The following is a 20,694-nucleotide window of genomic DNA, read 5'->3' as shown; positions in this document are numbered from 1 at the left end:
TTAAAACATTGCTAACTCAGTTAAATTTATTAAATATTTTTGTATTTTAGTTTGATATATAACTACGGTACAGGTACAACTACTCAGATGCTGTTGACAAGACAAGATCCGTTGAGGCCTTGGTTGTTGCGTCATTTGACCCCATCCCTTCTCCCACAACTACACAAGCTCCTACAACAACAACTTCAACTACGACAACATTAGCCCCTTCCACGACGGCAAATCCTCAGACGACTACGACGACCGTAGCAACCACAACCAAGGTGGTAACAACAACTGTGGCTACACCCTCAAACAACATCACTGCTGTCGTAGAGCCCAATTTGAAGATGGGTACGAATGTTTCTGAGATACCTATACTGCCGTACGTCTGCCTCAACACGTCAATCGTTCCTCCAGATCCGAAAAAGACGTATGGATATTTCTCAAGCCGGGTTAATGTCAAAGGTAATTCAGAAACATTTATTTCAGAATCCAACTTACAGTAATCTAACTCTGTAATGTATCATATACTTGATTAGAATTTGGGAAACATATAAGAATATCTTTTGGCTATAGCAATATTTCTATTATAATAAAGCTTTTAAAATCCAGCATGTATAAATGTTTTAAGTCAATTTTTTTACATACCTTTATAATTGTTTTATTAGATCAAACTGTCTGAATGATTATAATTGGATTATTTCAATTGTATAAAACTTGTGCAACTTAATTCATGAACATAGAGTTCTGTGCCTTATATATATAATATATCATATATGCTTACAGAGTCCATAAGTATTTTATGGTTGTTAGGTTTAGTAGTGCAAATGTTAACTGGGGGGAGGGGGTTGTACCTATTTGGGTTCAATAAATTGTTGTACTTGTGGGGATGGAGTCAAATCACCCTATAATACAAGTGTTATCATCATATGCTCCTGTATTTCAAGTGCTTCATACTTAATCTTTAGGACAATCATATTTCCTTTTGTACTAGAACATTTCCAGGAAAACAATTCTCTCCTAGATTACAGAAAATATTGATCAACTTTTGGGGTACAAGGATACAGCCATCTTTACAAAACAAAATAAAATCCCTGAAGGGGTTTTTAGACAGAGACTCAACTCTTGATCTAGGAAAATATACAATCTGGTATCTAATAACTTTTAAATTTATACTCTTTCAGATTACATTGCATTTTTCAGAGTCAAGACAATTACAGTCAAGTCAATTACAGAGTCAAGACTTTGATCACTGTAACTGTAATTGGTAACTATAACAATGAACAATATAAATAAAATTAAATAAATAAATAAGCCCCTTTACACAGTTTTAACAGTTGTGTACATAAAAATGGGCTGAGGAGTGAGCCAGTGACAGTTAGGCTAACTTTAATATGTAATTGTCTTCTTATAAGTTATATAATGAATTAATAACCTTCAATGTAATTATATCTAATTAAGCTACTGATAGGCAAGTGTAGCAGTTTGCAAGCATAATGGTTACAAATTTTGAGTATTTTACAACTAACTAAATGGCTTACATTAATACAGCAGGGAACAATATTGACAATATCGCACAGCCTTTTTGGCTGGTCCAAGGTCTCTTATTGAATAGGCTCCTTCTGTGTTGCGTCTTATAGGTCTCAATTGCAAGCAGTCTATCGAAATTGATTAAAAAACATCTATATTAAATAAAGAAATAAATTTAGTCTTTCACAAGTGTTGTTTATGGTTGAAACCCAAAATACATAATTTAACATTTTCATTTAAATACCAATTTTGATTATGACTAGCTATTCTGATTCCTGACTAAAGTGACTTGTGATAATTGCACTGGGGATAAGAAAAGTTTTGTAACAGTTTTATATTTAGTTTCTTAATTTGATGGACTACAAGATGGGAGCTGACGTTCAAAAATCTTATTTGGCCTCTATCCTCCAGTTTGTGTAAAGGGACAGAAATTTAAATTAAACATGAAGCAGTCAGTCAAATCTCCAACAGATTTTGATTATTAGAGTAGATGTGGGAGAATGGAATTTATTTTCTCTCTCATACTTTTGGTTTAGATATTGAACAAAATTGTATGGAGAAGTGGGTGTGCCAATACAACGTTACCTCGCAAATGAAGCCATTTTCCTAAATGCTGTTTTCAATTTCTGTACAGCCCCAGTGAACAATGTGGTGGTAAGCGGTGGTAACAGTTTCTGGCTCCAACATGGGGACATTCTGAACCTCTCTGTGAGTTGCAATGGTTCCTCCCCCTTCCTATACTGTTTCAAGATTACAGAGGGCGAGTACAATGTCACTGGTAATGAGACCTGCACCCAACACATGCTCATTACAGGTAGGGTATTACAGTCAAGTTACAATAGTTAGCTTAATTGAGTCCATGATCACTGAGGACATGCTGGTAACAGACATTGTTTATTGCAGCATTTTTTACAAGAAAAGAGTGGTTTTAGTTCTATTGCTAAGTTGGATAATTAAATATATAGTTTAGATCCTGTGATTACTTAGTACATTCCAGCCAAAAGTTATATTTTACCATTATTTCTATCTTGCAAATTAAGGTAGGAGTGGAATTAGTTTAAGATACAAGGGTTATCCAGAAAGTTACCACAGTTAGGAATAGCACAAGAATTAGTAAGAATACCACTGGCATGTTGACATTGGTGTGTATAGTGATTCAGTATACCTGTAATTGTGCATCGTACTTTCGCATGTTGTCCAATTATAACCTTGAAACAATAGTGCCATAGTAAAAAGTACTGGCAAGTATGGCATTTTCTTAGGGTGAAATATCACTTAGCAGCAGAGATTCATTGTGAATTGTAGTTTATGTGTGATAAGGTAGGAATGGTATATTAGATAGATTAAGGTTGGATATTTAAATGATTAAAAGTTTAAGGAACAGGAATATTGAGCCATATTAAATCGGACAACTTGTATTAGCAAGATAATTTATTGACTAATCTTTTTTTGTTATTAAAACTAAAGCTCAGAGTCATAATGTCAACTGAATAATGTTTTGAACTGTATATCACATTACTCAGACTTGGCTCTAATAATTATTTGTTAGTGTGTGCAAAAAGTCCATATCCAAACCAGGATTCAAACCCATGTCCCTGGAGCTGATAACTTGAGACACTAACTAGTCAGCTTTTAATTATCATTGATATATTAGTGGATTCCACATGAACTATTTTTATGAAGAAAACAGAAGGTTTTAAACAAAAGTGTATGGTAGAATCATACATTTCATATAATCTTTTTTCTAAGGAGCAGCCTGCTGCCTTGCATTGAACGGACCTTTTGAGCACCCTGGAAGTGTACTATGATGCCTACTAATTTACAATGTCAGCAGTCCTACAAACGCCAGCATAAATATCTACTCATAACGTAGCTATGGTGGAAAGTGTGGAATCAATTTGAACGTTAAAACTACAACTTTTAAAACAGAGATAAATATCTACTTTATTAATGAATGGTCAATAAAACATGGCTCAACAAGGTGATATAATGGGCTTTCCAAAAAAGTTTCCTAGATAACTTTTTGAATTTTCAAGTCTCCAGAAGACTAAAACTTTCTGTACATTGTGATGTAGTATTAGCAGCTCTTTTTGTGTGTGGCTAATCCTTTGTTGCCTTAACTAAAAATTACTTAAAGACAAATTTTAATCCTTTTTATTTTGCTGATGTTCATACAAATATCAATTTCATAACTGTAGGTGTTTTATGTGTGAAGGAAAAATATAACCTCTACACAATTTTCCACTTGGTATTTTTAACCCCTTAACTTCCTTTTTATTTCTACCCTCACCAAAACTAGAGCAACAGATATATGATCATTATCTTTCTTAGTGAAAATTCCTTTATTAATTTCATGAAAAATGCAAATTAGTTCATGCCTCCCAAAATATAGACGTAATTCATTAGAAAAAATGAGTGAATTAAGCTTCCCATACAAGCTTTGCTACAAAGATACAAAAGAACTTAAAGGTCAAGACTATTTTTGTCAAGGGCTTATGTATTTTGGTGATAAAAATAAATTAATTCCTAAATAAATAATCTTTTGCCTAGGAGATTTTTTATTTTTCATTCACTTACTACTTCATTAAATATAACTCTTATTGTTTATAACTGAACCTCAGTTGGACATTAAATTATTGTCATATTTGTGTAAACCTGCATTGTTAGAAAACTACTAAAACACAATCTGTGTTTTAATTTGATGCTTTTTGTCAGTCAGTTTTATTATAAAATGGAATTTAAGAAGACTCTTCAACTTTGAACATTTTTTTGTGAAACCATTAAAACTGCATGTTTGTAAATGAAACTAAAATTTTGAAATTAACAACTTCACAGCATCACGAGATATGTGCTCTAAGACAAGAATCAAAAAATCTTTATTGTCTTTGAGCATTTATGACAATGCAATGTGTTCTTATAATTCTATTAAATGTCCTACTCGTATCACACCATTAATATCCATTAATTAATTATTTAAACATTTACAAAATTAGGTAAAATGAAATTCTATACATACATAGTAATGATTCTAAATTAAAAAAAAATATATATAGACCCAAGAAACTATTGCCAACATTTGCAATAATTCTAAGTATTTTCTTTTGCCAAATGAAAGCAGTTTTAGCACTAGTGCTATTTCCTCAAAGTGTTATACCATACCTTAGATAGGCATAATATGCTGTGATTAACATTTCAGTGCTGATACTGTACTCCAGTTCCTGATAAAGTATGTAACCCTAGTTACATTTTTACATAAGAAACTTACATGATCGCCACCATTTAATTGGTTATCCATGTATATTCCTTAAAAGCTTATGTAATAGCTTAATAGGTTTTGTGCTTGTGCTGTCAAGGACACAGTTTCCATTAAGAGTAAAAATTACATTTTCTGTTTTACTATTCTTCACTACAAAAAGGTTAGTTTTAAACCAATTAACAGCTTCTGCCATTGCCTGCTCTTGTCCTAAAAATAAAGTTTCCAGATTTTTAGTATTATTTAAAATAGTTATATCATTTTCATATAGTACAGACCTATAAGGCATATTAAATAAAAAATCATTTATCCCTACAAGAAACAGAAAAGGGCTGAATACTGAGTCTTGTGGTACTCTTAGTAAAACATTTTGGAAACCTGACACGTCTTTATATTGTGAGACCATTTGCCTACTATTTTTTAAAAATGACGAAAATAAACTTTTTTCACTATTTTTATGCAAAAAATGTAGCTTTTTTAAGAGCAGATCATGAGGAATAAAATTAAAAGCTTTACTTAAGTCAATTAAGGTAGTAGATGTTATTATGATGACAGTTGGAATATTAACATATGTCTGCCACAGTCAATTTGATAAAGGCAAGGCAATGGAATTCATTTTATAGAACACACTGACTGTAATCCTTGGATTCATAAGGTCATGTTATCATCTGTACTTAAGCTTTACTCATTGGCCAATTAAATTGCTGAGTCCTTATTTTTTATCTGGCATTTAGAGAGTGTGAGTAATTTAGACCACTGAAAATTATAAAATAACATCGTGATTGTTACAAATACAAACAAAGAACATGTTTTACAGTAATGCTTGTGTACTTAATGTTCTGTGTACAATGAACCATAACATCGTAAGTAACCTTGAACAATTTCATGATGAAGATAATATTATCACGTATCTATTTGTGTAATTTTTCAGTTAATGTGAAGTCATGTATTGGAAATTCTTTCATTAAGCACTATTAACTCTAGCGCATGTCACATGCACACACACACACACACACACACACACACACACACACACACACACACACACACACACACACACACACACACACACACACACACACATATATATATAAATAGGTGTTCGTTTGTAATGTTACGAGTTTGGTAAATGCGTTACTAAACTATTTCTTTTGTAAAAACTATGTTTTACATTTTTAATGAAAGCAACAATGTACAACATACGTATAAGTTATTTTATATTTTTATTTAAATAAAATACCCTCGCATAACTCTTGACAATGATTGCTACTGCCAGAAAAATTATTTAAAGAGAATACTGAGGCATATGTAGTCTACGTGGTTTATAACTAATTAATTGCCTGAACGTATACATGGTGAAAATGTGTTCAAATTGTTTGTACCTTGCAATTATTGTGTAGTAATTTCACAAAGTTTGTTGGAAAGAGATGTAGGCATTCGTTGTGATGTGAGAGTGAACTAGTGTACACAAAACAATAGTCCAAATTTAAAAAACATCCTTTGTATTTGAACGATTGCTGTAATCAAGTATCAGTATCCTAGGTAAATAAGTATAAGGGCATTTTGGTTCTTTCTTTCACATATAAAGTTACAAGGATCGAGATACAATAGGCCTGCAAGAACAACGGTCTGGCAAAACATGTGATCTAGTGAAACATAGGAGAGGGAATAAGCTCCAAAAACATTTTTATCAGACTTTATTTTAATTCCACTGGATGTGAATGCGATTTTAAATTGTGATGATTTCAGCCCTTCGTTGGTAACCCTTATAGTAGATAAGATTTTAAATTAAATCGTAGCTTCAAGTTGATATATTCATTGTAGATTAAACTTCAACAAAATTTCTTGCCCAATTTGCCAGCTTCAAATTATACAAGTTTATATAAATTTCTGTATAAATATCTTATAAAATAAGAGACCACGAAATCTTTCTTGAAAATACTGACATTGGTATCATTTGTTTAAATGAACATTGGTTAGAGCCTGATCAAACTACTTACTTAATAGTATACCTAATTTTAAGATATCAACATTTTATTGTGGAAAATATGGCCAAGGTGGCGGTACATTGAAGTTTTGAAATCAAATCTAAAATAGACTGAATTTGTTCAAAGTTTACCTCCCCTTGTCAATCTTATGAAATGTTGACTTAAAAACAAAACATGATTTATCATGCTATTTTGCTTCAGTCATGCAATATGGCATTGAAGTTTAGGGAAGTTCTGGTATGGTGGTAGACATTTTCAAAATCCAAAAGAAAAATTTCAGTATTATGACATTTTTCAAAAGAAGAACTTAAGAACTTAACAATATTTAAAGGCTTCAGTCTGTTAACCTGTCCATCAGTTTTTTGCTGAGATGTTTATTGTTTGTAAGGCAGAATTTTGAGCTCTTTTTTACAAATCACTATAACCATAACTACAATACAATAAATAGAGATATGTTGCACATTCAAATTTATAAACTTTGTTGGTTTGAGCATTCACCACAATATCTGGGGAAAAACATTGTACAATACATTGCCTACTAGATGAAAATTAATTCATTGAAAATTATTACTCTATTGAAGAATATCTATGTGATACAATAATTTAATAACATTATAAATATAAACACATTTTGTTTTTAATTTAATAACATTATATTATATATTGTTATATATGTTATTATGTTTGACAGAGGAACCTGTAGTGGCACATGGCTTAATACATAATTTAAATTTTTAAGAAACATATTCAGTGAAACCGATTAGAAAAATATCAGAAAATTTAAGTACAAACAGTCTTAGAACCATGGAACAAGCCCATCAACTCGTCACTAAATAAAAATTTCCAAGTGGATTAAATTTAAGGTGACTTAGTCAACAAAGTGAATAATTCAAGTTAAATCATATGTTTACCATTCTACATAATTAATTCTTAATTTTCATTTTCTGTGTTGATGTTTTATGTTTATTTTGTTCTTATGGCCCTATTTATATTTTTGTAATTTCTTGAAGACGGCTTAAGCCGAAATATAGAAACTGTTTAATTTAAACATTATATATATATATCCTATTATGACTATATAATATAATTATATATAACTATATATATATATATATATATATATATATATATATATAATTTTCATGTTGGAAAAAATTATCAAAATTTATCTTTTGGCTGTGAACCTTGTAATAAACCACGTTGTGGTTTTTGCAAAATTATGGATAAGACCAATCAATTCCAAAGTAGCGTCACTAAAAAAACTTATCCAATAGCTGGTAAATTGGACTGTACCTCCAACAATTCAATTTACCAGCTAACCTGTAGGTTTTGTCCGAAGGACTACATTGGGCAAACCTCAAATTCTTTGCGGGTAAGAATGACCGGTCACCGTTTTTCTATCAATCACAAAGACGACAAAAACCAGTAGCCTTACACGCTATTCACCATAACAAAAGCTTTGAGGATTGTTACAAACTCAAAGCTATAAGCAAAATTACTCCTTGTGAAAACAGCTCTCGAAATGATTTAAATTTAAGGAATAATGAATTGGCACACCAACTTATATTAAAATCGAAACAACCATATGGACTTAACATTCGCTAAATTATTGTTTTCCAATTGAATAATTGTGCTACAAATTTACCTAAATTCAAAATTATATGATATTATGTTATAATTATTGTTAAATTAACAACTAATCAAAACTTGTTTACATGTAAAAATTGTATTTACATTTAGAATTTTTATTATCAGATGTTTATTATCAGGTGTTTTTTCTTTTGTTTGTTTATTTTATTCTGTGTATATTTTAAAAGTGTACTTGAAAAAGTTGTTAATTACAACGAAATATTGTACGAAAAAATTGTAGTTTTCTTTTGAAACTGCTCTAAGAGACTATATATATAGTTTTTTGGGTTAATTAGGAGAATAAAATTCTGTCATTTCTATTATATTACTCAATTTATTAAAGATTATGTTTTCATTTTAAATAAATTAATAACTAAAAACTATCCTGATTATTTGTTAATTGTTATTGTTAAGTCATGTAATTTATGTTCCAATTAATAATTAATGAATAGTAGCCTAGATAATAGAGTGAATAACTTATATATTTTGTAATCTTCACACTGCCGAATGATAATGAACCACACATTAACACTTCCACTTTATTTTAGAAATGAATATTCTTACTATGAGGTCTATGTAATGACTCTTAATACATGATTTAATGTTGTGTAATAAAATGGGAATGAGAGAAGTACATCGCACAGCAGAGCTGTCTCAAGACTGAGCTGAACTCTCTCACCTCTTCCTTTACTCCTTTTACTCCTTCACTTATTTATGAGTCGTTACACCAATCAGAATCACTATCACCTCATAAGGAGCTGTATAATCTCAATCCCTCAAGGCCATTCCTTGTATAATGACCCAATGGATTTTATTTTCTGAAATATTTTTATTTTGTATATTAACATATTTTAAAATGCTGTGGGCAAGGCGTACGGTTATCTGCATGCTGTGCATCGTGTCATAAGGTGAAACAATGATAACATTAACACATTTTATTTCTTGATATTGTCTATAGCAATGTAAAATTGACAAATGACAATAAATAAAAATGAAATGAAATGAAACATTGGTTGATAGCACTAGATCTTATTAATTTTTCATGCGAACACAATCCAATTTGCTATTCCACAGTCAAAAAACAATACATCTACACATTCCTACATATTCAAACCATTTTTGTACATTTTAATGTTTACAATAAACTAAAGTAAAACAGTATGCATATTCCTGTATGCTGTGTACCACAATTCCGATAGTAAGGACATATCCAAAGGCTGCACTTTAAGGATTAACAGTACTTAATTTTTGCTTTATATTTGTACTATTGTGAAATAAAATACTGTTACAGTATACCTTTTGTATCAGATAGTTTTCATTGATTCTAACCTTTCAAATCATTTGTATATTATGTTCTGCGCTTCTTTTTTTTTTTTTTCCTTGGGGCGGCCTACTGCCATGCACTTAAGCCTCAAGGGCTTTTTGCGCACCCCGGAAACACCATGAGGCCTACCAGTCTACAACTTCAGCAGTTCAACAAACCACCGAAAACAACCTATCAAGTCCTCCTGGGAAAATTCACCACCCCTGTCCAAGCTACCAAAGATGGCATACCCCTATCTTGCTATTGCAGAGCAATCAAAGAGCAGGTGCTCAGCAGTCTCCTCCTGCTCATTACACCTTCCACAGAGCGGATCCTCCTGAAGGATGCCAACTCTGTGTAGATGCTTCCTCAGGTGACCATGCCCCGTAATGAGACCAATGACCTTAGAAGACATTGATCTGTTTAATGAGAGAAGGTCCGAAACCACCTTGGAGGAAGGTGACTGTAATACCATTCTACTCACTCTCAAACCCGGATGCAACCTCTACCTTCTCCCATGCTCCGCGCAAATCCATTTCGAGACAACCCTAGAGGATTCACACCTTGGAACACCGCAGAACGGTTGAGGGCCCGTCATAATTGTTGCTGAGCCCTTGTTGGCCAGGGCATCAGCTCTTTCGTTCCCAAGAATCCCTTCATGACCAGGAACCCAACAAACGGTTACATTGTTGATTCTGGCAAGGGAGGAAACGGTCTGATAGCAATCCCAAACCAGTTTGGATTTGATTTCACAAGAATCCAGCGCCATCAGCGCTGCCTGACTGTCCGTGAAAATGTTAATCGTCTTGCCCCTATATCGCAGACGAAGATTCTCACGAGCACATTCCATAATGGCTGCGACCTCCGCTTGAAAGACTGTCGGATACGGACCCATAGGAACCACCAGCTCCCTACATGGTCTCACTCCCAGAATTCCAGCGCCTGTGCCGCTTTTTGTTTTGGAGCCGTTTGTGTACCATTCGAGCTCCGCTGCTGGAAGAGGTTTCTTCCCCTCTGACCAATCATACCTTGAGGGTAAAATAATCCTAAAGAGTTTGTCAAAGGAAAACTTTTGTGGCATCTGATCAGAGATCATGTGCAAAACATCCTCCTGTATCAGAGTGCTAATTCTGCAGTGCCCACCACTGCAGCCCGACCAGAATCCCATCTGCTGAAGACATTAGGCACTCCTCCTGGCCATAGCTCAAATGACAATGTCCAGGGGGGCGAGATTAAGACAACAGTCCAGAGCCGCACCTGGCGCACTAGGAAAAGCCCCAGTGATAGCGAGGCAGGCCATCCTTTGGATACCTGGCAGACATGCTACCACCGTCTTGGCTTCCGTTTTTGGCCACCATACGACAGCTCCGTACATTAGTGCAGGTCTGACCACGGAAACATAAAGCCAGTACAAGAGCCTCGGCTTCAGTCCCCAGAGCCCACCTATCACACGTCTGCATTACATTAGAGACCACTTACCCCTGGCAATGACCCTTTCTAGATGAGGTCCCCAGTTTAGAACCCTATCTAGGATCACGCCCAGGTACTTGACCTCTGGCTTCAGCTCAACGGGTGAGCCTTTAAATAGAAAAGGGACCAATGCCCTCCATCTGTCGCCTCCTGGTAAAGGCAACCACGGCAGCCTTGGTGGGGTTGACGGTGAGGCCAACCTTATCACACCAGTTTCCCACCATGTTCAGAGCAGCATTGGTCAGTTCCGTGATTGTTGTGTTGAACTTGCCACTCACAAGAATCACAATATCATCTGCGTACCCTTGTGCAAAGACACCGCTGCTATTCAAAGAATTCAGCAGGTCATCCACAACCAGGTTCCACAGAAGAGGAGAGAGGACGCCGCCTTGCGGACAGCCCCTCGTAGCCTTCGCGCTAACACTTGCTCCCATGAGGGTTGTAACAACAACCCTGTCCGTGAGCAAGGCCCCTATCCAGTCACACACCTGACCATCAACGCCACGTCTTGAGACCGCATTGATAATCGCCTGAGTGGCTGTATTATCAAAGGCACCTTCAATGTCTAAAAAGACTCCTATGGCTACCTCTTTTGCCGCCAGCGTCTTCTCAATCCTGCATACCAATTGATGCAGGGCCGAGTCGCATGACTTTCCTGGAGTGTAGGCATGCTGGTGAGGATGCAAAGGTCGCTCCAGAAGAGCTCCCTCCCAAACAAACCTGGCAACCATTTTCTCCATGGTTTTGAGAAGGAAGGAGGACAGGCATATCGGCCTGAAAGACTTCGGCCGATCCATGCCCGCCCTCCCCTGCTTCGGTATGAACACCACTCTGGACACTCTCCAGGATAGTGGGATGTACCTGAGAGCCACGGAGGCTCTGAACAGTCTGCACAGCTGGAGAAGGAGAATGTCCAATCCCCGCTGCAAGCAAACCGGTCTCACCCCGTCGCCCCCAGGAGCCTTGTAAGGACTGAATGAGTTAATAGCCCACTCAATCCTACTGAAGGTAACAATACAGTGCGCCAGACTCCACTGCAAATGGGTGGCACGACCCGCATGTCTCCCCTCACTTTCGGGTGGTTGTTTACCCTCATGAACAATACAGTCCGGGAAGTGTGTTCCCATCATAACTTTCAGAACTCCTTCCGGCTCAGTAATGTAAACACCTTGATCGTCCTTGAGACTACCAAGCGGCGAGATGGGATTCTTTGCCAATAGCTTTTGCAGCCTTGCACAGCCCTGCACACTGTCAATATCGGTGCAGAGCTTCTTCCAGACTAACCTCTTAGCTGTACGAACCTTGCGGTTGTACAGTGCAAGAGCCTCATGGTAGGTGTCCCAAGTGCCCCAAGTTTTGGCTCTCCTGAATAGAGCCCTGACCCTCTTCCTCAAAGAGGCCAGTTCAGAGCTCCACCAGGCTACCTTTGATCTATTTTTGTTGATAACCGGGCAGCTGAGATCGAAGGAGCCGACAATGGCAGAAGTTAGACCGTCAGCAGATTCGTCAAGCTGCGCCGCACTGTGAATCCGTTTCCCATTAGTGGAATCAGAATCCAGCCGTGCCCTGAGGTTTTCCTTGTATGATACCCAGTTTGTGTTCCTCGGATTCCTATACTGAACTTTTTCCAGCATCTGTTCACCGATCTTAAAACAGATGTGAGCATGATCAGAGAGGGAAGGCTCGTCAGACACATGCCAGCCATGCATCCGACCAGCCATACCCTCCAACATCATGGTCACATCTAGCACCTCCCTTCTTGTCCTCGTGCGAAAAGTGGGCACATTTCCCACATTTGCAATCATTAGACTACGGGACATTATATATTCTAGAAGTAACTTACCTCTGTTATTGGTGTTGGTGCTGCCCCACGCCTCGTTGTGCGAGTTGGCGTCGCATCCCACCACCAGTTCCGCTCCACTCCTCCCAACATGGTCCACCAAAATTCTGCGTATTTACCAGGGGTTTTCTTTTTGTCTAAAATGTTCTTAATCCCATGTATTTAGGGTAATTTGCGAGCCTAATGTATAATGGTTTTTTTTTAACCATTAAGAATGTCCTATAGTAATATTATGTTTAATTTAGTGTTTTAGAAATAAGATATATTATGTGCACTGTAGTGTTTTAGAAATAAACAAATTGGTTAAGTTACCATTTTGTCCAGATTGTCAGCTGACTTTGCCCAGATATTTCCACAACCCAGGGAGTTATACAGTGCTCATTATAATCACCAATGAGGTCTCAAAGAAAATCACCCCGGTTGGAGTCAATATTTATGAAGGTAAGTGCATTTTTTTAAACTATGTGCAAAGTAAGTTTACGTTTGGTCTAAGTTGTTTGACTTGGTTCCATGCTTCAAATTCTGTCTTTGAATAGCACCTTTTACAAGTACTGTTCATCTTGTATTTTGATAACTCTTACCTTATTCTATGTTAAGATCCTCACCCAGGCCAGTGACACCTTTAGGGTGGGAAAAATGAGGGTTAGGAGTCTGGACACTCATTTACAAATACAAGGGTGGTCTGAAAAGTTTTTGACCTCAACGTGAGTATGGCAGCACTTGTAAATAAAAGCTACTGAATTTCGTTAATCATCTGTTGACAGTTATTCACCAAACTTTCAGCTATTTTGGATCAGCAGTATTGATGTGACAGTTGTTTGAGTGAGTTGATGAGTTGTGTGGTTTGAACTGCTTGACCATCCGCCTTACTCACTGGGTCTAGCAACTTCTTTTTTTTTCAAATCAAATCAAAATATTTTTATTCACACACACAAAACAATAACATATACACTTCCATAATTTCAATGAATAATTCCCCATATAGACTATAGATCTGTGTAAGGGGAAGAGTCCATCAATCAGTCTTTTCTTAATTTACATTTGTGTACCATAGTTTAACATAAAAATTTACAAAAGATTGGCTTAAGATTGTACAAAATACATTATTGTAAAAATTTTATATATATATATATATATATATATATATATACTTACATACATGATACGCATACATATAAGTACACACACACACACACACACACGCACGCACGCACGCACGCACGCACACACACACCCCTCCAAGTCTCAGCTCACTGCACGACACCAATAACGCACTATCTATATAGATAACAAGCCCATCTGATCGATTAATGTTGTTGTAGGATCTAAATAATTTGAATCCATTCAAATGCATTAGTTCGCTTTCGTTCTCGAGCCATGCTTCTGATAAAACTATGCAGTTGAATTTAATTTTTAAACTATCCAATAAAATTAAAAATTCATGTATATTTTTATTGTAACTTCGAATATTTTGGTGTAATATATTGAATGTGGTTCCGCGATTACTAGTGGACTGCTTGAAATATGTCGAATTTTTAAAATTGTTGATATCCGAACAAGTTTCAATTTTAACCCTTTTAAGGCCAATGACCAATTGAGTTGCACTAGTCTCAAAGGCCAGCTCCTGATATTGCTCAGGTACCTTGAAGGCCAGGCTATTTTTGTTCCTTTTTGCATAGTTTTAGTAAATAAGCTGTAACTTCCATATTGCTTAGTAAAAACTGATAATTCTTTTTTAAATTTGTTTGTAAAATTATAGGCTTAGACAGGAAACTATAAGGTTGGTCATATAAAATAACAAATAATTTTTACATACATGTTTGTATGTAAAATTTGTAAGCGTAATTTACTTTTTTTGGTTCACCTCATAAAAAATACAAAAGATTGTTTTACACCCAAGTAACACATATTTTCTAAAACTACATATTATTTACAACAAACATGCCAATTTTCAAGTGTTTATTAATAATAAAAGTGAAGTAGGCACGAATTATTCAAAATCTGCAACTGCGGCTTATTAGTGAAAATTGTAGAAAAGCTAGTCTTGTCTTCAGTTTATACACAACATATCTTTTTTCTTCATACAACTCACAAGAATCCATACAAAATAAACCCAAAACACTGTTAGTTATTAAAAAGTTCATTCATTTTCTAATTCATCTTCAGAATCATCATCGTACAAAGCTTCTAAATCACTATCACCTAAATCCCCAACACTGTCAACAAACTGTGCACCGGTACCACTAGCAAGTAAATTGTTTACTAAAGTGTTTTCACTTGTAGGTGATTTGCCTCTCGTTCTTTTGCTCATATTTACACTTAATAGTTCACTGCAAATACTCAAAAATACCTATAACATCGCACATAATTACTGAATTGCATCAACAAAATATTACCACAACTTTAATCTATACACCACAACGCCGGTGTAGTAAGACAGACGATTTCATCAAAATGCATAGATGTATAATAATAGAAATGATGCAAGAAACGGCAGTGTATGCGTTTACTCATAAAGCCCATCTAACCCCAAACAAGAAAATATCATGGTTGGTGGTGGCATTTGGAAAGTTTACTGGCCAGTAAACCGGAAATAATGGACGGCTACCTATTGTAGCCGTCGGCCGCGAACGCCATTATGATCACGTCTACCTATTGTAGCCGCTGGCCGCGAACGCTATTTTGACGACGGCTACAATAGGTAGCAGTCGGCTTTATAAGGGTTAATTATCGGCTCGTCGAGGGGATCGTCTTCTAGAACCATTCTGGGATTTCGATGCCGCCGTCCGGTGTTAGGATTATATTAGATAATCATTTGGCGATTAAAATATTAATCTCTAGTTTATTGTCAATTTATGTATCTAACAATGGTATATGTAGACTGAAATCACATAAGGGTATTTATATTTTTAAGTATATAGCATTTGTTTGAACACGTCTCTAAGAAAAAAGCTTGTATATAAATTTTAATTTTAATATAAAAATTACTCTGTGGATTTAGATTAGATCCTAGAATTCCGGTACGTGTTTAAATGATGCCATTTAACAATTGTCTTTTTTTATACATCTAGTACATAACACTTTGTAGAACTAATTATATAACTAGAAACATTCCAGTAAAGGGAGCAAATAGTACATATGAGAACTTAATGACAAAACATGTGGGAATTATCATGAGAAATACCATTCTATCTCAGTCCGTTTATCAGACGTATGATAAGCAACAGAAATATAATTAACAGGCTAATTTAGATCATTATCACTCTATGCCTACATACATACATACATACGATCGTGGGATATAATTTGAGAGCAACGTAGATGATTAAACACATGCATATCGGTAATCAATTTACTTTTAAGTTTAGAATGATAAGAAAATAACAGTACATACCTCAGTTTATTATTCCTTATAAATAGTGACTTTTAACAATTAAGACAAGTAAATTATTTAAAAAGGAAAGTATGACTTACAGAATTTTACACAGAGATTGGATTGTTACATGCATACGTTATACATGCATGTGCTCGCGTGCACATACACTCACACGCACGCGCACACACACGCACAGGCACATACACACACTCATTCACACTCGCGGGCACTCGCTCACATACGAACTGGCAATTAAAATATTAAAACTAATTAAGTTGATTAGTCCATAAAAACAAACTTTATATTTGAATTGTCTTGTAGAACATTAATAATTATTACAATTCCTATCCAAATTAGAAAACTGGTTTCTCTAGATATCTGATCAATAAATACGAAATAGTTCCATAATGTTTCTTGTGTTTATCTCATACTATAATTATTTTACTATGCTTTTGTACAAACAAAAATCTCTCACATGAGATATGGAAATAAAACTAAAAACCAACTGAACTTCTACAAATTTTACTTCTAGAACATTTTCACAACAATACATCCCAGATAAAATAGACACAACCGCGCCTATTTCACAAAATAATGAAACATTCAATATAATAGATGTATCTACATACTAACAAAATAAATACTTGACTTGTATTAACCCTTTAAGCGTCATGAAAAATTGGACCTGATCCTTGATTAAGTTAGAATTTTTTTTAATTTCCAATGTGTAAAGTTAAATTTATTTTCCTTTATGTATGTCAAAATAGAGTAATTTAATGGTAAATAAAATTTGTTTAGCCCTTTTTGGATTTCCTAGGCTAATTTTTAACTTTTGAGAATATCATAGAATAGCAGTCTAGTTGTCACTAATTTTGTTATCATTTATTCAGTAAATAGGGGAATGAAACACAGTTTTACAGATAAACATAATACTATATTACAAACTAATAAAATTAGAAAAAATACAAAAGTACACAAAGAGTGTTTATTTGGTGGCGGCCTGCCACAACTGGCATTCCGCGCCTCTCCCGCAAGCCACTGTTATCGCGTGGACTTTGAACCTTCTTATCGCTCGGCAACCTGTAGGACGGCCTTGCGGGGCTTGAATTATGTTTCTTGCTTTCTGATAACATCCTTATGACCATAGTAAAATATGAAAAAGTTTGGGGTTGACCAAGTAATTGCTCAGAATTACCAAATCTTCAAATTCCGAATCGTCTGGATTCGCCATTCACGCGAATAATGGTAAAAAAACACTACCGGTAAATAAACACTGGACACTGCTGTATATAATATGAATAATTTACTTTAAAAAGAATAGGACACAACACAAAATTAGCGATAACCGAAATACATGTGCGTGTACCGGACGCTTCTCACTAACTAACTGACTAGATGCCTTGACGGGAGCTCCCGTCAATGACTTTGTGAAAGGCGCAAGGCCACGCCCGTTAGACAGTGTTTGGCCAATTAGAAGCCACTGCCACTCCCATTGTAATAGAATTTGAAGCAGGGCAACCCGTCTGTATGTCGCATAGCTACTAGAACCATCTAGAAGCAAAATATTCAACTAACATAGTATTAAGAAAATAAAGAATGCAAAAACGCGGATCCACGGCAATAACGTTTTGAGCTTGTAGTAGCCCTCCGCGGATCCGCGTCAATAACGCTGGAAAGGTTAAGCTTAAACAGAAACAAATTTTTCTGACTTTGCAACTGTATCTACTTAAGCATACTTTTTTAAAGCTACTCCCTTCAATAATGTAAACAAAACGCAAATATACACTTTTATAGACAGAAGAATATTACCTTATAAATAGAACTTACTTATATTATTACTTACTTCTAATAATCAAAAATCAAATATTAGCTCATACAGTTTTTATTGAAAGGATATACAGCAAAATTTTATACTTCAGTTTAAAAGAAACTCATTGTATAATTTCAGTAAAAAACAGATAAATAAAATTCTACTTATAGAAAATCACTCCAAATTAATGTAATTCCTATGGATCATTTAAGGTCTACAATTTTAACAAGTGCCACTTAGCATATAGTAGGTTAAGCTCGTCTTACATTAGACTGGTAGGGGGTTAGCGGGTTTCGGTACGGATTTGGCAGCTGCTGAGTAGGATGCTGCTCTCAATTCATACAGATGTTGTTGATGTAGGATGCGAAAGGGTTTCCTCCCTTCATGTTTCTTCGCGAGAATTCGTCTGTCACTGGTCCACACTGATGACAACTTGCCTGCTTTCATGAGTTCACGCGCCCCATTAAATATGGCTCTGGTGTGAGACGTTAGATGGTCGTTCATATATACCTGGTGGTCAGGAAACGATGGATGCCTGCAGACAGTTTCTTCACTCTTCTTCTCGCCTCCAGCCAAACAGCCTTGACAGCCCGTGACACGAAGCTGACGACTATGACAGGCGGTCTTGAGTCGCCTTCCCTTGAGGATAGATGATGCGCTACAGAGATATTTGGGATGCGAAACGGTATGTCGAGAGCTCATGCCATAGAGTCCAAAATCGCCAAACAGTCCTCCCGAGGCGTCACCGGTACGCCCTTGATCAATATATTATTCTTGCGAGTATGCTGTTGGATATCGCACATTTGTAGATTTAGGGTGGCTAATTGGTATTTTAGTTCCTTGTTTTCGATTTCCAGCTCATTTATTACTAAACACATTTGGTCTGTCTTTACAGTCGCTTCATCTAGTTGCGTTTTAAGCAAGGACACTTCAGCCTATACCTCTTTCACATCAGTTTGGACCGTGGATAACTGCGACTGAACTCGGCTCCATTGTTCTTGTGTTTTACTTCCTGAAGGCGGCGATGGCATCCATTACTGAAGTCAAGTTAAGCTCGCGAACGTCACGCACCTGACTAGCGGTCGATGATGTGTCGGATAAACAACTGTCACATTTAGCATTTTTACGCGTAACCTTCTTTCCCGATTCCGCGAAGCCGGGATTTAGACATTTCAAGTGAAACATAATATTACAGTCTGGGCACTTCGAACCATCTTTCGTTTGTGATATTTCTAGATCGCACTTCCCGCACTTATCAGACATGTCTTTGACGTAACCAGACAACAAATACACTAATAGACAAATTTCACGAACAAGTTTTCCCAGTGTAATTTAACATGAAAGCAGTAGTATAAGTTATAATTATTAATTATCTGATTAAATGTTAACACATGCTTTCATGCACACCAGACGGCAAGCCACGACATGCACCGCACTATAGACTCTTGATAAGATAAGCCATCCGCACTAGTCGACTGATCGAGTGGAACTGATACCTCATTGTATACCTCGTTTGTTCCCTCATCTAAAAATTGTGCTCGGAAAACAAAGATTTTCATCAAAAGAAAAAAGCAAAGTACTATTTGGACAGGTTACACAGAGCTGGGAGAAGTGTATAAAGTTACAAGGAGACTATGTTGAAAAATTTAAAAAGTTTTAAAAAAGTCTTATATCTTTGTTAGGTCAGAAACTTCAAACCATCCTTGTATGAGTTAATATACATTTGATCAAGTTTGTTGAAACAGATAATTACTAGGTAACATGTACTTTTAAAGAGTGTACTCATACTGCAATAATTATAGTGAAGGTACTGTAAAAGTACTAAATATTTTGGTTGTCACAAAGTTTTTTGTATTATAATTTTATAGATAAATGAATTTGTAATTGCATTTTATATATTTTTAATAAAGACCTAAAATATAACATTTTTAAAAGGAGAAATCAATTTTATTACCTCAAGGTGATACATAAAGTTGGATAAGCAAGTTAGTTTTGACGTATACATTGTTGCCTCATGTTTCAGTGAAGAAGCATGCACAGCTGTCTGTGATTGTAGTACCAGTGGCCTGTGTTGCCATAGCAGTTACTCTGATAGTGTTTGGGGCAGCCTATTACCTACAGAGCAGACACAGGTAAGTTTCAATAAACTAGAAATCAGCCAATTACTTACACTTACAATTTAAAAATTGTATTTGTGTTTCATGTTTTGGATTCATCGGTTCTCAGTAATGCCTCAAAAGAACTAGGGTTGTTTTAATCAGGAAAATGTCACAATTTGGTATACAGACTGGTGCTTTGAAATAAATAATTAGCCTGTATTGGAGAAAGGCGTGCAATAAGTCCTTTATGAAGTTTGTATAAATTTTGGTGATATTCAAATTAATGAATAATTAAATCGAATCTTGTGCATGATCAGACAAGAAAGAATATGACAGTGAGTTATTGGTAGCAGTAGACGTCACAGTGCGGTCTGATAAATGACAAGGCATGAACAATCACACTCCAAAAACGTT

At 35.5% G+C, this 20,694-nt stretch overlaps 1 protein-coding gene across 4 annotated transcripts in view; it reads left to right on the top strand.

The window, feature by feature from the left end:
• Positions 1–20,694, top strand: part of LOC124354319 (melanocyte protein PMEL) — a 59,476-nt gene that overhangs the window by 15,467 nt on the left and 23,315 nt on the right. For all 4 annotated transcript variants that reach the window (XM_046804676.1, XM_046804679.1, XM_046804677.1 and 1 more), the window contains exons 5-8: positions 74–447; positions 2,147–2,326; positions 13,320–13,436; positions 20,205–20,313. In XM_046804676.1, coding sequence (XP_046660632.1) covers positions 74–447; positions 2,147–2,326; positions 13,320–13,436; positions 20,205–20,313 — 780 coding nt within the window. The remainder of the gene's footprint in view (positions 1–73; positions 448–2,146; positions 2,327–13,319; positions 13,437–20,204; positions 20,314–20,694) is intronic.

The sequence above is a fragment of the Homalodisca vitripennis genome, chromosome 2, assembly GCF_021130785.1.
Source record: "Homalodisca vitripennis isolate AUS2020 chromosome 2, UT_GWSS_2.1, whole genome shotgun sequence".
Lineage (NCBI taxonomy): Eukaryota > Metazoa > Arthropoda > Insecta > Hemiptera > Cicadellidae > Homalodisca > Homalodisca vitripennis.
This window is presented reverse-complemented; position numbering and strand designations above follow the sequence as displayed.